General features: G+C 43.1%; 1 protein-coding gene, 1 long non-coding RNA gene and 1 other non-coding gene across 3 annotated transcripts; 1 reads left to right on the top strand and 2 right to left on the bottom strand.

Annotated features, from left to right (window-relative positions):
- Nucleotides 1–564: 564 nt before the first annotated feature.
- On the bottom strand, nucleotides 565–4,775 carry LOC115649808. Its single transcript, XR_003999938.1, has 2 exons — nucleotides 4,571–4,775; nucleotides 565–1,240 (listed from the first exon to the last, which is right to left on the bottom strand). It is a non-coding gene; the product is annotated as an uncharacterized LOC115649808 (long non-coding RNA).
- LOC115651769 lies at nucleotides 1,535–1,804 on the bottom strand. Its single transcript, XR_004000436.1, has one exon.
- Nucleotides 4,776–5,044: 269 nt separating the features above from the next.
- On the top strand, nucleotides 5,045–13,090 carry GLRX5 (glutaredoxin 5). The gene is made up of 2 exons (XM_030558813.1): nucleotides 5,045–5,381; nucleotides 11,721–13,090. Exons 1-2 carry the CDS (start codon nucleotides 5,072–5,074, stop codon nucleotides 11,897–11,899), a joined length of 489 nt encoding a protein of 162 aa, XP_030414673.1. The 5' UTR covers nucleotides 5,045–5,071; the 3' UTR covers nucleotides 11,900–13,090.
- Nucleotides 13,091–13,950: the final 860 nt, after the last annotated feature.

Below are 13,950 nucleotides of genomic sequence, written 5' to 3'. Positions count from 1 at the left end.
GGCTCTATGCTTTATACAGCAGATCAATTACTGATATGCAGCATATTATAACTTAACACCATTTAGAGTCAGACAATCTATGAGTGGTCCAGTTATTCTGATGTTTCTTGTTCTTCAAAACCAAACGTTCAGTTTGCTGGTTTTGGAACTCATTGTTTTCTTTGGTAACTAGCATGCTGCAATTCTTCTGTATGCCTCTACTGAACTCCTCCCCAAAAGAAAAACCCCCACTTTTATTTATTTTAGTAGACCAGGTGTAGAAAGGCATCTTGTTAAGAACGAATGAAAAAAAACCTGTAAAAACCCTTTTAGTGCTCAGGAGAATCTAAAAACAGGATTAGACAAAGAATTATAACATTTGATATTTAGATCATTTTGCACTATTGTTTTTATTAGCATCTAGTTTAGAGTGATCATTTATACTGTAGCAACACCTAGTAGCTTTAGCCAAATCATATTGTTATTGTGCTAGCACTATGTTTCTCAAAAACCTGTATAGGTCATTCTTATTTACAGTTCAGGGAACATAACAGAAAACAGATAAAGAGAAATAATTCCACTGTTGGGTTCTAGATGCCACTCAAGTCACTTCAACTTCTGGTATTGGAGTAACAAACTGATCAAAATGAAGTTTAAATGAGCTTCCTAATCTCACTTGCATTCTGGAATACTAGAATAGATGCTAGCCTTTAACTACTAGTGACAGTTGTGTGAGGAGTTGCAGAAAGCATTTGTATTCCTTTTTTATTGAAAGAAACAGGCAAGTGAGTGACTACAGTTAAGTCTTAGCATATTTCACAAGTGTTTACTAATAGTCTTTTTATTTATCCAAAGATGTATAGCTAGTTTTGTATCCCAGGAAGCCAAGAGTTACACAAGGGTCAGTTGTGTGGTACTGAATAATGTTGTATTATGTAGCATAAGCAATGTCAACAGTACAAGAACTATAGAGTTTAACTAGTTCATTGGAAGTGTGCTACAAATCAATTTAGCAACTAGGTACCCATTATAATAGGCAATCCAATTCAGATTACAAGAACAAATTAGAGGGATTGTATAAACTCTGCAATTTCACTTAAATGTTACTTATTTTTATCATATATTACAGGTCTTCATAATGAGATGAGATTGACTTCCCCAGCAGAAACATCTGCAACATTAGGGGTGCATAAGATGTCCTTAAAATTCCCACTGAAGCCACATTCAGATTTCTTCAGAGCAGGTGATTTGAATCACCAACCTAGCAAATAAACAGAAAGATTTATTAATGAGTTTGAATTTTAGAAGATTACAGCTGAATAAAAATTACAACTAACAGCAATGACTAGTTATGGTGAAATGGTTAACAGACTTAATAGCAAGGATCTCTTATTAATTGGCATCTATTTTATGGGATGGACACATGCATAAAATAGTACAGTTTATACTACACAGACAAAGGAACTTGTTCGGTTTCAAATTTATTCAGTGTTGTTCCTGCACATAAATCCAAATATACATTTGCAAAGAACAGGTTTGAAGAAACCAACTGAAAATTTATAGCAGTTTTTAGTGTTCAGCAAAAATTGGTATTTGCTAAACAATATCAGACTGCAAAGTTACTCTTACTGTTGGTAGATGGATAATGACATGGAATAAGTCATTATCTCCGTGGCAACAGAATTAGGACTGTCAGAGGAATATTGCACATGGTTCTGCTATTACTCTTACAGGCATGCCTCGGCTTCCTCAGACAGATGCTCTCTCTGCAAGCCTGGTAAGCCCCAAGTACAAACAACCAAGGGCAGCTCCAAGACCACAGACACATCATACAAAACTCAGAAAATCCTGGGCAAAGTTTTTAAGAGTGACAAACATGTGAAGCCAATGGTGAATAGAATCTAGGCACCCAAGTGTCCATGCCATTTGTAAAAGCAGGGACTTAAACACCTAAATCACTTCAGTGACTTTAAAATTTTACCCTAAGACACAGCCAGGGCTTTGGAGCTGTGCTCCACTTTAGCTCCAAGCAGAAGCCTGCAGCTCCACTGCTCTCAGAGCTGTTCCATGCTCCAGCACTGGGCTCCACTCCAAAGCCCTGGATTCAGCTTTTAACTGGTACTAGAGAAAGAGGCACCCTCTAGGGTGACCAGACAGCAAGTGTGAAAAATGGAGATGGGGGGGTAATAGGTGCCTATACAAGAAAAAGCCCCCAAAATCAGGATTGTCCTTATAAAATTGGGACACTGGTCACCCTTAGCACCGTGCGCCTCTTCACCAGGCACCAGCCAGGTTACCACCCCTCCCCCACCCACACTAGAATGAGCCCTGCTCTCTACTAACCGGCTAGACTGACAGCGACTGGCAAGGGCTGGTTAAAAGCGCTTCCTGCCCTGCTTTGCTCCACACAACACAGCGGCCGACGGGGCTCAGTCTCAGGGCTTGGCTACACTTGAAACTTCAAAGCGCTGCCACGGGAGCGCTTTGAAGTGCGAGTGTGGTCGCGGTGCCAGCGCTGGGAGACAGCTCTCCCAGCACTGCATGTACTCCACCTCCTCATGAGGATTAGCTTGCAGCACTGGGAGCCGTGCTTCCAGCGCTGCGGCACCGTTTACACTAGCGCTTTACAGCGCTGTATCTTGCAGCGCTCAGGGGTGTGTTGTTTTTCACACCCCTGAACGAGAAAGTTGCAGAGCTGTAAAGCACCAGTGTAGCCAAGACCTCAGAGAGGTCAGCCCCATTGGCGGGTCTCTAGGGCGCTCGGGGAGGCACGATGTTACCGAGCTTGATGGGACACGTGGCCTTCGTGGCGGCCAGACACGCCTGGGAGACACTGATCAACTCGCTTCCCTACTAGGGGTATGGCTACATTTGCAGCTGTACAGGGCTAGGAGTTACAGCTGTCTTCGTACAGCTGTGTAGGGACAGCACTGTAGTGTGACCACACTGACAGCTGCCAGCGCTGCAGCATGGCCACATTTGCAGCGCTGTTGGGAGTTGCTGAATAGGCATTCTGGGGGCTTGTCTACATCAGAAAGTTGCAGCGCTGGTGAGGGAGTTACAGCGCTGCAACTTTGAAGGTGTACACATCTGCAGGGCACCACCAGCGCTGCAACTCCCTGTTTGCAGCGCTGGCCGTACTCCCGTTTTGTCTCGGGTGTAGAGGATCCAGCGCTGGTGATCCAGCGCTGGTAATCCAATGTAGACACTTACCAGCGCTTTTCTTGACCTCCGTGGAAGGAGGAAGCCTCTGGTAATCAAGCTGGTCTCCTTGCCCGGTTTGCTCTCTCGTTCCCGGAACCCCGAGCAAGCAGGTCTCCTTCCCTGCGGTTTGCAGGGTGGTTCGGGGAACGCGAGAGCAAACCGCGGCGAAGCTGGTCTCCTTGCCCGGTTTGCTCTCTCGTTCCCGGAACCCCGAGCAAGCAGGTCTCCTTCCCTGCGGTTTGCTGGGTGGCTCCGGGAACGCGAGAGCAAACCGCGGCGAAGCTGGTCTCCTTTCCCGGTTTGCTCTCTCGTTCCCGGAACCCCGAGCAAGCAGGTCTCCTTCCCTGCGGTTTGCTGGGTGGCTCCGGGAACGCGAGAGCAAACCGCAGCGAAGCTGGTCTCCTTTCCCGGTTTGCTCTCTCGTTCCCGGAACCCCGAGCAAGCAGGTCTCCTTCCCTGCGGTTTGCTGGGTGGCTCCGGGAACGCGAGAGCAAACCGCGGCGAAGCTGGTCTCCTTTCCCGGTTTGCTCTCTCGTTCCTGGAACCCCGAGCAAGCAGGTCTCCTTCCCTGCGGTTTGCTGGGTGGCTCCGGGAACGCGAGAGCAAACCGCGGCGAAGCTGGTCTCCTTTCCCGGTTTGCTCTCGCGTTCCCCGAACCCCCCTTGAAGCCGCCCAACAGCGCTGCAGTGTGGCCACATCTAACACCACTTGCAGCGCTGGTTGCTGTAAGTGTGGCCACTCTGCAGCGCTGGCCCTATACAGCTGTACTAATACAGCTGTAACAACCAGCGCTGCAAAATTTTAGATGTAGACATGGCCTGGGATACCTCTGGAGGCCTCTTACAGCGCTTTTGGTGGCCACACTGGTGGAGCAGCGCTGCATCACCAGCACTGCAATCGTTATACCCCAGGCAGAACAGGAGTACAGCCAGCGCTGCAGCCAGCGAGATATAGCGCTGGATGTGCCTTGTAAGTGTGGACGGTGAGTGAGTTACAGCGCTGTAAACCCACCACCAGCGCTGCAACTCTCCAGTGTAGCCAAGCTCGGCCGTCATAGCGGCGCAGCCCGCCCAGACCTGCTCGCTAGAGCCTCAGGCACCCGAGCGCCCCGCTGGGCGAACCGACCCCGGACTGGGCGCGGCACCACCCGGCGAGGCCCGCTGTGCTCCGGGGAGGCTCTAAGCCCAAGGGGGCAGCTCGGGGATCGCAGTCCCGCGCTAAGAACCAGAGGGGGAGCGGGAAACCCCCATAGGCGCCGAGCCCCCAGATACCTCAACGGCCTCCACCCCCGCAATCCATCCCTGTCGGCCGAGGGCGCCATAGCGCCGGCGGCCGCAACCAGGTCCCCACCCCCGCCGCAGCCACCGCGAGCCGCACCACGCTGTACCTCTAAGGTGCCTCACAACGCCGGCCCCGCGCCACAGAGCTCACCGCGCCGGAAACGGAAACAACCAAAAATTCCCCACGCCGTCACCACCTCCTTTCTGTATCGAGACCCTGACTAGCCTCACCCTACGCGGCTAGTGCAGCCAATAGCAACGCAGAAGGGGCTGAATTAATAACTTGGTAGGCGGGCACATGCGGATATGCGGCGCATTATTGGTTGCTCTTGTCGATTGACAATTTTTATATCCACTCAAGGCCTTCCGTATGATCCCAGGCTCTGCCAATAGGGAGGAAGCACCTTGAACTGTTGGATGGGCCAGAAAAAGTCTCTGATGCACGCTATTGGCAACGGATGTGGATTGACAGATAATTCTGCCTCTCTGTGGGTGAGGCTATCCGTGACGTTTTGCCGCCTCTACCAATGGGGAGGAGGAACGGACTGGAGGTGGATCGGGGTGCCTGTGGCTGGCGGTGTAAGGAGCTGCCGCTAAGCAAGGCAGCGATGAGCGGTTCTTTGTGCTGGCTGCGCGCGGCCTCGCTGCTGCGGGGGGCCCCGCTGCGATGGGGCGCGCGGCCCCTCAGTCAGGCCGCGGCCGGCGACGGCTCGTCCCCTGGCGGCGGTGAGGGTGGCCGAGGGTCGCGGGAGTCGGTAGAGCGGCTGGTGCGGGCGCACCCCGTGGTCGTGTTCATGAAGGGCAACCCGGGCCAGCCCCTGTGCGGCTTCAGCAACGCCGTGGTGCAGATCCTGCGCCTGCACGGGGTGCAGGACTTCCAGGCTTACGACGTACTGCAGGACCCCGACCTCCGGCAAGGTTAGCGCCCGGTTAGCCTCAGGCGGCTGGGGGAAGGCAGACACCGCCCACCCCCCGGCACGCTGGAGGGGACCCTGTTGGGGGCGGTGGAGGGAAGGCAGAAACCTTCCACGTACACATCCTAAAGGGGACCCACGCGGGGGTAGGCAACGTGCCAAAGGCAGCACGGAGCTGATTTTTCAGTGGCACTCACACTGCCTGGGTCCTGGCCACAGGTCAGGGGGGCTCTGCATTTTAATTTAATTTTAAATGAAGCTGCTTAAACATTTTAAAAATCTTATTTGCTTTACATACAACAGTAGTTTAGTTATATATTATAGACTTATGGAAAGAGACCTTCCAAAGAGGTTAAAATGTATGACTGACACGCAAAACCTTAAAGTAGAGTGAATAAATGAAGAGTCAGCCCACCACTTCTGAAAGGTTGCCGACCTCTGCACGGTTTGCTTTTCTCCAGGGACGCTGAGCGCCAGAAGCTCTCACTGACTTTAATGGTGCTATAGGTGCTCAGCAGTTATGAAAAAAACAGGCCTGAAGTGCTTGCTGTGAGAGAGAGAGAGAGACTCAAGGGGATGTTATCATGTCTGTATGAGCTGGCATCTCTCCTTGTCACTCCGCAGTGCCCTGAGTTGAAGCCCATCTGGGGAGTAGCTCAGCTTGTCTGTTGTAGAGGAAGGGTGATCTTAGGACTGGGCATACAGAAACCTGGGTTTTGTTCATGACTGCTGTAGATGTGTGGTTTTGTGCTGCAGTTATCAATAGAGCCTAAGGAAGTTAAGTAACCAGATCCCGTTGACTTTCAGAATCCTTTCAAAATTTATCTTTGTGGCGCATCTGTAGGACAGAAGTAAAATTTATCTGCATACTTCACTTGGGCAATGTAATCTTAATGTTTCTAAAACACTTTAGCCTCTTAACATAAGAACGGCCGTACCGGGTAAGACCAAAGGTCCAGCTAACCCAGTATCTGTCTACCGACAGTGGCCAATACCAGGTGCCCCAGAGGGAGTGAACCTAACAGGCAATGATCAAGTGATCTCTCTCCTGCCATCCATCTCCATCCTCTGACAAACAGAGGCTAGGGACACCATTCCTTAGCCATCCTGGCTAATAGCCATTTATGGACTTAACCACCATGAATTTATCCAGTTCTCTTTTAAATGCTGTTATAGTCCTAGCCTTCACAACCTCCTCAGGTAAGGAGTTCCACAAGTTGACTGTGTGCTGCGTGAAGAACTTCCCTTTATTTGTTTTAAACCTGCTGTCTATTAATTTCATTTGGTGACCCCTAGTTCTTCAGTTGGAATGTGCACAAAGCAGTATAGATATTAACTCAGCTGTACACTGTATTGCCTGAAAGCATCATCCTGGCATAACTTCATCCTACAGTGAAATTTTGTAGTCTCTGAAAGTTTTCCCAGAACCCATTAACACCTTGGTTCACCATGTTTCAAATTGGGATGATCCCTGAGAGTCACAAATGTGTTCACAGGTTAAAAGGTGAGGCCCACAGAGATGACAAGCTATGGCATGATTCTTTATCTTGGTCTGAGCAGCCAACCCATGTGGCTTGTTTTCTTTGCAGATTGCATCATTTTTCTCTTTTGAAAGAAGGATTCTCAATTCACCTAGACCTGTGCTCACTGTTACAGATAATGGTTCCAGTACCATATATTAAGGAAAAATTGAGGCTATAAACAAATTCTGCCGTGTTTTACACACTTAAACTTGTTTATTATGGACTTTTAAAAATAACTAGAATACCTAAAACATAGTGTATGCCAGTAACAATGGAATACAAGAATATTTTGTCTGTTGACTCAAAGCTATAAAATTCCTCAATAAGCTTCAGTAGGAAAATAATTTGTCAAAATCATCACCTTCGGTTTGCACTGCTTATTATATGCTTAACTGGAGCAACAGAAAGCTGTGAAGGAATATGTTGGCTCATACGAGATAGGCAAGGCTCATTATCTTCATCCCACTGAATCCAGATCTTAATTTGAGTTACATTACACTATGTGCTCTGTTCTGTTTATGCAAATTATTTGCCATCCTCCAGACTCTTACAAACTTCCAGTGTGGTCTCTAGGCCCACGTTCAGACTAACCCGTGGCATCGGCGGGTTAAAATCGATTGCTCGGGGATCGATATATCGCGTCTAGTCTGGATGCGATGTATCGATCCCCGAGCGCGCTTACATCGATTCCGGAACTCCATCAACCCGAACGGAGTTCCAGAATCGACACGGAGAGCCGCGGACATCGATGCCGCGCCGTCTAGACGGGTGAGTACCTCGATTTTAGGAATTCGACTTCAGCTACATTATTCACGTAGCTGAAGTTGCGTATCTAATATCGATTTTAATACCCTAGTCTGGACGTGGCCTAGGTTTGGTGAAATTTGAGTCAGAGGTGGCACAGTTCAGGTTATGACTGAATGACATCTCCTTTTGGTTATAAACTCTTTACATCTTGTCAGTTGCTTTGCAGCCCTTCTGATCTTAAACAGCCATTGACACTTCATCACAATAGTAACCTCACAAAATTCCTGAGGCAATCAGGAAAATTATTAATGGAATGTAAAATGGCCCACAGTATGATCTGTCTTAAGGTGTGATGAACACTGAAGAAGTTTGAGAACTCCTACCACAGTACATCAGCATTGACTGCTCAGGATTTTTCCTTCTTTTGGTAAAGTATAGAATATGCCTTCTCAGGCCCCAGTAACATGCACAAGAAATATTCAGGGAACGCTGCCATCCCGAGCAACCTAGAAGCTAGCTTATGTGAAAGTATTTGGGCCTGTTTTACTGGATCTCCATTTTTAGAAGGTTACTAGTCTGATTACATGAAACTTCTTTCTGCTTGCTTCCCTTTTGGACATGCCTAGCTTAGGGTATGGCTACATTTGGAATTTCAAAGCGCTGCCACGGCAGCGCTTTGAAGTGTGAGTGTAGTCAGAGCGGCAGCGCTGGGAGAGAGTTCTCCCAGCGCTGCATGTAAACCACATCCCTTACGGGTGTAGCGTGCAGCGCTGGGAGCCGCGCTCCCAGCGCTGCTGCCCTGATTACACTGACGCTTTACAGCGCTGTATCTTGCAGCGCTCAGGGGGGTGTTTTTTCACACCCCAGTTGCAGCACTGTAAAGTGTGAGTGTAGCCAAGCCCTCAGTGTTAAGGTTTCATAGGATTACTTGAGTATAGTGATTGTAAAGTGGAATATTTTTGCCTTGAAAGCAGACTTGCAGGTGTAGGGAATTAGCAATGCTTACTATGAACACTTTACAGCAAGTTTGTTTTTGGTTTTGGTAGGATAGGAATTTAGTACTTTATATTTAGATCTATCAAGTGGATGATTTCTTTCTCTGCACCCTCATTTTCCCCTTTACTTCTTGCATTTGGGCCTCTGCTGTCTTCTTTTCATTTAGCTTTTAGTTGAAAGGTTTATATCTGGTCTTCATTTTTTTTTTTTTTTCAAATTGCTTTTCATTTTCATGACTTAACTGTAGTGAGATGTCATGGTTAAAGTAAAAAATTAATACCAAAAGGTCTTTTACATTATATTCAAACTATCTTATTTTAGTTATTGGTAAACTTGAGATTTTAGGATCGTGTTTTCTGGAAGTCTTTATTAAACTTTAAAATATAAAAATGTTGTAGCTCTTTCCATCTCAAAAGTAAAATGATTTGTTAATCTTATGATTTAATAGAATGAATTGGTAAGCAAAAATTAGCATGCAGCTGGGTTTCTTTCATGAACCTTGAACAGATCAAGATCAGTAGCTCATTGCGTAATGATCCACAGAGTTTATTTATTTAAGCTCTGGGATTGAATCATAGGTATGCAGCATTGAAAACAATGTTATGACATTTTACTTGTTTTCCCCTTTTGTAACAGGACAAGTTGGTGCACTGTACATCTAGGGGAGAATGTTGATATGTTCTTAATATTACACTTTAGGTCATGTTCAACATGGATTTCTCAGGTAGTATTCTCATTGTTTTCAGTGGGAGTTTTGCGCAAGGAAGGGAATAAATAGGGAATGCTGAAAGAAAACTGACAGTAAGGAGTAAGGAGGGACACCAGACTTTAGGGGATGGAACTGCAAATATGAGAGAGAAAAGAATTATTTTGTTAGACACTTTCATCTGAGTGAAAATAAAACATATCCTAGGTAAAGAGGCTATTAATAGTTAAAATGGTACTTTAAAATGTAAGCATATTAAAATGTTATCCATAACAAATCTTAAAATGCAGTTTCTAAAGAATTAGTGTTGGTAGAATTAGCTTTCTGTATCTGCGTTGTTGACTGTGCAAACCATAATCTCTCACGATTGGAACTCAAACACTTCTTTTTCAATCTATATTTTAGTATGGAAGTGAGTAAGGAGAATTGGTTAATCTGATTAGAAATCAGAAAACAAAGCACTTATTGAAGTAGAAATTAGTTTATTATAGCAGCTAAATGAGTAAATGGTTTGGATAGGTCATGTTCTTTCAAGGGGAGAAAACAGTCTCAGATTGTTCAGCTTGATACAGTATCATCTGGGAGGCACCTTTAACAGCCATTAGGAATTTTCCATAATGTACACTTCAGATAGCACTGTTCTATTGTCAAAGTCAAATTTGTAATAATTATGGAACACAAAAAGTCCTATAATTTTTAAAGAACTTTTAAGGCACAGATAAATCATAGAGTTTAGGTGAAAAAGTCTTAATTTGACTCCATTGTTTGACTGCAATTTGGAGAACATAGTCTCTTGCATATGGATATATCTGCTATTAAGTTGGTACCTTTGGTTTATTGTTTCCGTTAAAGAATTGTGTTTTAGAAAATACATTTTTACATTTCTGTAAGGTGGGAAAACTTAATCTTTCCATGTTGTATACTACTTGGTCTTAGTATTTTTCAGTCAATATTTTGTTACCCTGCACTGTCGGGGGACATCTACTTAGAGCAGTTGTTTTCAAACTGGGGTGCATGAGTTCTTGTCAGGAGGTATTCAAGGAAAATCCTGTAATGGCGGACAGTGCATTTTATTTAGTAACACTTGGCAATCTAATTATTGGTATATTATGATCATCTCTCAGATGAGGGGATATGATAGCCTACATTATTTGGAAAAGGGTACACAGTCTACAAAGTTTGAAAACCACAGACTTAGAGTATGGTCTGGGATGCTAATTAATGACTGACTAAGGATGAGCGTGCAGTGACATGGTTCTTTGCATTTTAAAGTTAAGAAAGTGAACTGTTAGGTTTGCAGCATTTTGGTATGATATTAAAGTTACAAGCTGCATGTATAAACTCTTTCAACAGCTGTAATAATTCTTCCTTATCTTCCTGAGATCCTTTAACTGTAACTAGCATCAACAAGTAATAATGCTTGGCATAAGGGTATTCTGTTATGAAAAATTGTGACTGGTCTTATTTAACCTCATATGTAAATAATTAAAAAAATTGTTTAGTCTACATGGCTTTTCATAAGAGTTAATTATAGCAGACTACATATTTATTTCTTAACTTGCGATGCTAAGCACATTTTCATAATGTGTCTTAGGTGCATGTTACATCTTGTGCCCCTCCCATGAATTTCAGCGTCTGCCAGTAAAAGATAAAGCACTAAGAAATTCAAGGACTGTTAGAGGACAAGTTGTCTAGCAAATGAATTTGCAGTAGCAAATAGTGCTGTATAAAGGCAGTAAGAATGTATTCCCTACAAGGAGTTTAAATAATCCTACAGAGGATATTGTAATTAAATTCCCCATACAAACATTACTGGACACTAATTTAAAGGCTCCTGTTTCTTTCGTTGGCCAAATAAGTCACTTTAGTACAGTGGTTCATTTTATGGTAAAAATGAGAGAGTACGCTGTTTTTCAGTAATAGCGTGCTATCACGCTTTTGTATTTTTTTTATGTTTGCTTTTGTGAGCAAGTAGTTTAAGTGAAGTGAAACTTGGGGGTCCTCAAGGCAAATCAGACTCCTGAAAGGGGTACGGTCGTCTAGAAAGGTTGAGAACCACTGCTTTAGTAACCTTCTCTCATCCCCAGAAAGCAAGCATGATACTTGCACAGCTCCTGTTTAAGAGTCACAGTTGGAACTGAACTCAGGTCTCAAATTTCTGGGAACCAAAAAAAGAAAAAAAAGTTTAGTGGAATGTGGTTAATTCTGATGACTCTTCTGCCATAAACAGGACCCACAGCCTCAAAGAGAAGGAACTGAGAGTATTAAAATCTGCACGCTGCTGAAGCAATGCCTCTTACTTTTAATGAATTCCAGTATATTTGAAAACAATAGATTTAACCTTTCTTTTTAAATTTATTTTCTGGTACAGGAATTAAAAACTACTCCAACTGGCCTACCATCCCTCAAGTATACCTTAACGGTGAATTTGTTGGTGGCTGTGACATACTCCTCCAGATGCATCAGAACGGAGACCTAGTGGAAGAGCTTAAGAAGTTAGGAATCCGCTCTGCACTTTTGGATGCAGAAAAAGACCAAGACAAAAAATAAAACAAGCAAGATATTTCATTTAAAAAGATGGGACTATAATAAACAAAACCTTTGACAGTAACTTATTACCAGAAAAACCTTACATGTTATCTCAAAGGAGGCATCTTTTTGAACTGACACTAATGTTTGTTTATCGGTAAACAAATGGTAGCTCATGGTACAGGTTATTTGGTATTTTGGTTTAAGGATATTCTGTTGTGAAAATTTGATTATAACCATTGCACTGTAATTCAATGTCTGTGGAACTGAAGTAAACAAGCAGCCTACTTCTACTTGTGTCAATTCTTCTTGCCTGAGGCAGGAGTAAAAGAAAGATTGTAGAATATTATTTTTATGGCTCATCTGTATATATCACTTGGCTAATGCTTTGATATATAAACCTATGTAGACAGTATTCGTAGCTTTTCTGGTTCTCTTGAAAACACTATCAAATAACTGCTGTCATTCTGTATGAACACTTGAAGATAGGACTTCTTGGGAACCTGTAAACTTGTGTATTGGTTACCTGCAAATCTGTTTCTAACAAACTGGAGGGAAACAGTCACATGAGTGATCTATGAAATACACCTTTATTTCTACAGCTATAAATAAATACATTAGTAAAAACAAATGATACGTTGGTCATTATTGCTTTGTTTTCCAGATTGTAGGTTGTAACTACTGATGGCTTTTGGGAGACTACTGGGAGTTGTGATTAAAAGGTTTTAAAGTAATTTATATTGTACCTCTGCCAAAAATGGCCTCGGTTTTTATACTTTGTGAAATTTAAGTCGCTGTTATCAGTGGTCAGATGTGGAAGTTCTATAATTCTTCCTTATAGAGAGCGGAATAACTTGAAAACCCTGAATATAATCATATACTACTTGTCAGCAGCTACATTCTTAAGCTTTACGCTGACAAATATTCAGGAGGGGATCTACTGAGCAGATGGCAGAATTGTTTGCTGGATTGTCTGTTTTCTGTAAAGTGTCAAACACCGGTGTTTCTGCAAATAAAAAAGTCATACAGTATATCTGAAAAAAAAATAGCAAATTAAAGTTAGTAGTCCCTCAAGAACTACTGCTATGTAGTTTTATGGGTAAAAGCAGCATTTACCCATGGATTGAGCAAATGATCTGAAAAATAATTATCCTGTGATTGTATGATTGTCTACATTATTTTGATTTATCATAAAGTTTCTAATGAATTTGATTATTTTTGTTTTGAATATTATTAAGCATTCTTTCACTGTGTGACAGAAAATGTGTTTTGTTTTGTTTGTTTGAATTAAGAAAATTCTGAAGGGTGGGAAGAATTCAGGGCCATAATTTTGCAAATTAGGAATGAGCAAAATGGGAGGTCTGGAGTATAAGAGTCCATTTCAAATCTTCTGTCTAGGTGCTTCTTTGAGAAGTAGTTCAAGTGCAGAAATCATGAAAGTTAGTGAATTCTTCAATGAATACTATTATATTTTACAGTAACCTGACTGTAAATATATCTAATTCCATTAAGGAAATAGTGAGGAAACTATCAACATGATGAAATACAATATTTATATCACCTGCTTACAGTATAGTGTATTGTGAATTTTTAAATTGTACTTTGGGCTAAGTACTTGTGGCAGCTTCTCTTACTAAGTAAACAAGTGATTATGATGTTAAATGTTCAAAGTGGATATTTGAATCACTTTTTTGAGTACACTAAAGCATGCCTATTTTCAGATGCTCTTTTAGATCCTCGGTTCTGTTCTTAATACCCTAAGGATGTAAAACTGTAACACTTCTTGTCAATATCTCTAAGTAGGTATGGAACTAAAAGTGAGATTTAAGATAGAGCAAGACAAATGTAGCAATGAGTATGTACTGTGTATAAACACCCTTAGTTTTGTCTCCATAGCTTCCCCTTTGGTTATTTTATTACAGTATAAAATAAACTAGACTTAAGAGCAGCTATTTGCAAATATCAGTCATGTAGAATTCTAGGTGGCTGAAGTCTCAGTGAGTGTACCACATTGTATTCATGATGTGCACCCTACTAATTTTAAACACTTGAATGTCAGTTCTGTGTACTTC

Source organism: Gopherus evgoodei, chromosome 4, assembly GCF_007399415.2.
Source record: "Gopherus evgoodei ecotype Sinaloan lineage chromosome 4, rGopEvg1_v1.p, whole genome shotgun sequence".
In the NCBI taxonomy this organism is placed as follows: Eukaryota; Metazoa; Chordata; order Testudines; family Testudinidae; genus Gopherus; species Gopherus evgoodei.
Note: the sequence above shows the minus strand (reverse complement) of the source record. Positions and strands in the feature narration are given on the sequence as shown.

Bases quoted from the DNA above. Each gene is read 5' to 3' on its own strand.
- GLRX5 (XM_030558813.1), top strand. From the start codon at position 5,072: ATGAGCGGTTCTTTGTGCTGGCTGCGCGCGGCCTCGCTGCTGCGGGGG. The intron at 5,382-11,720 runs GTTAGCGCCCGG...TTTCTGGTACAG, and splicing joins GGACCCCGACCTCCGGCAAG to GAATTAAAAACTACTCCAAC.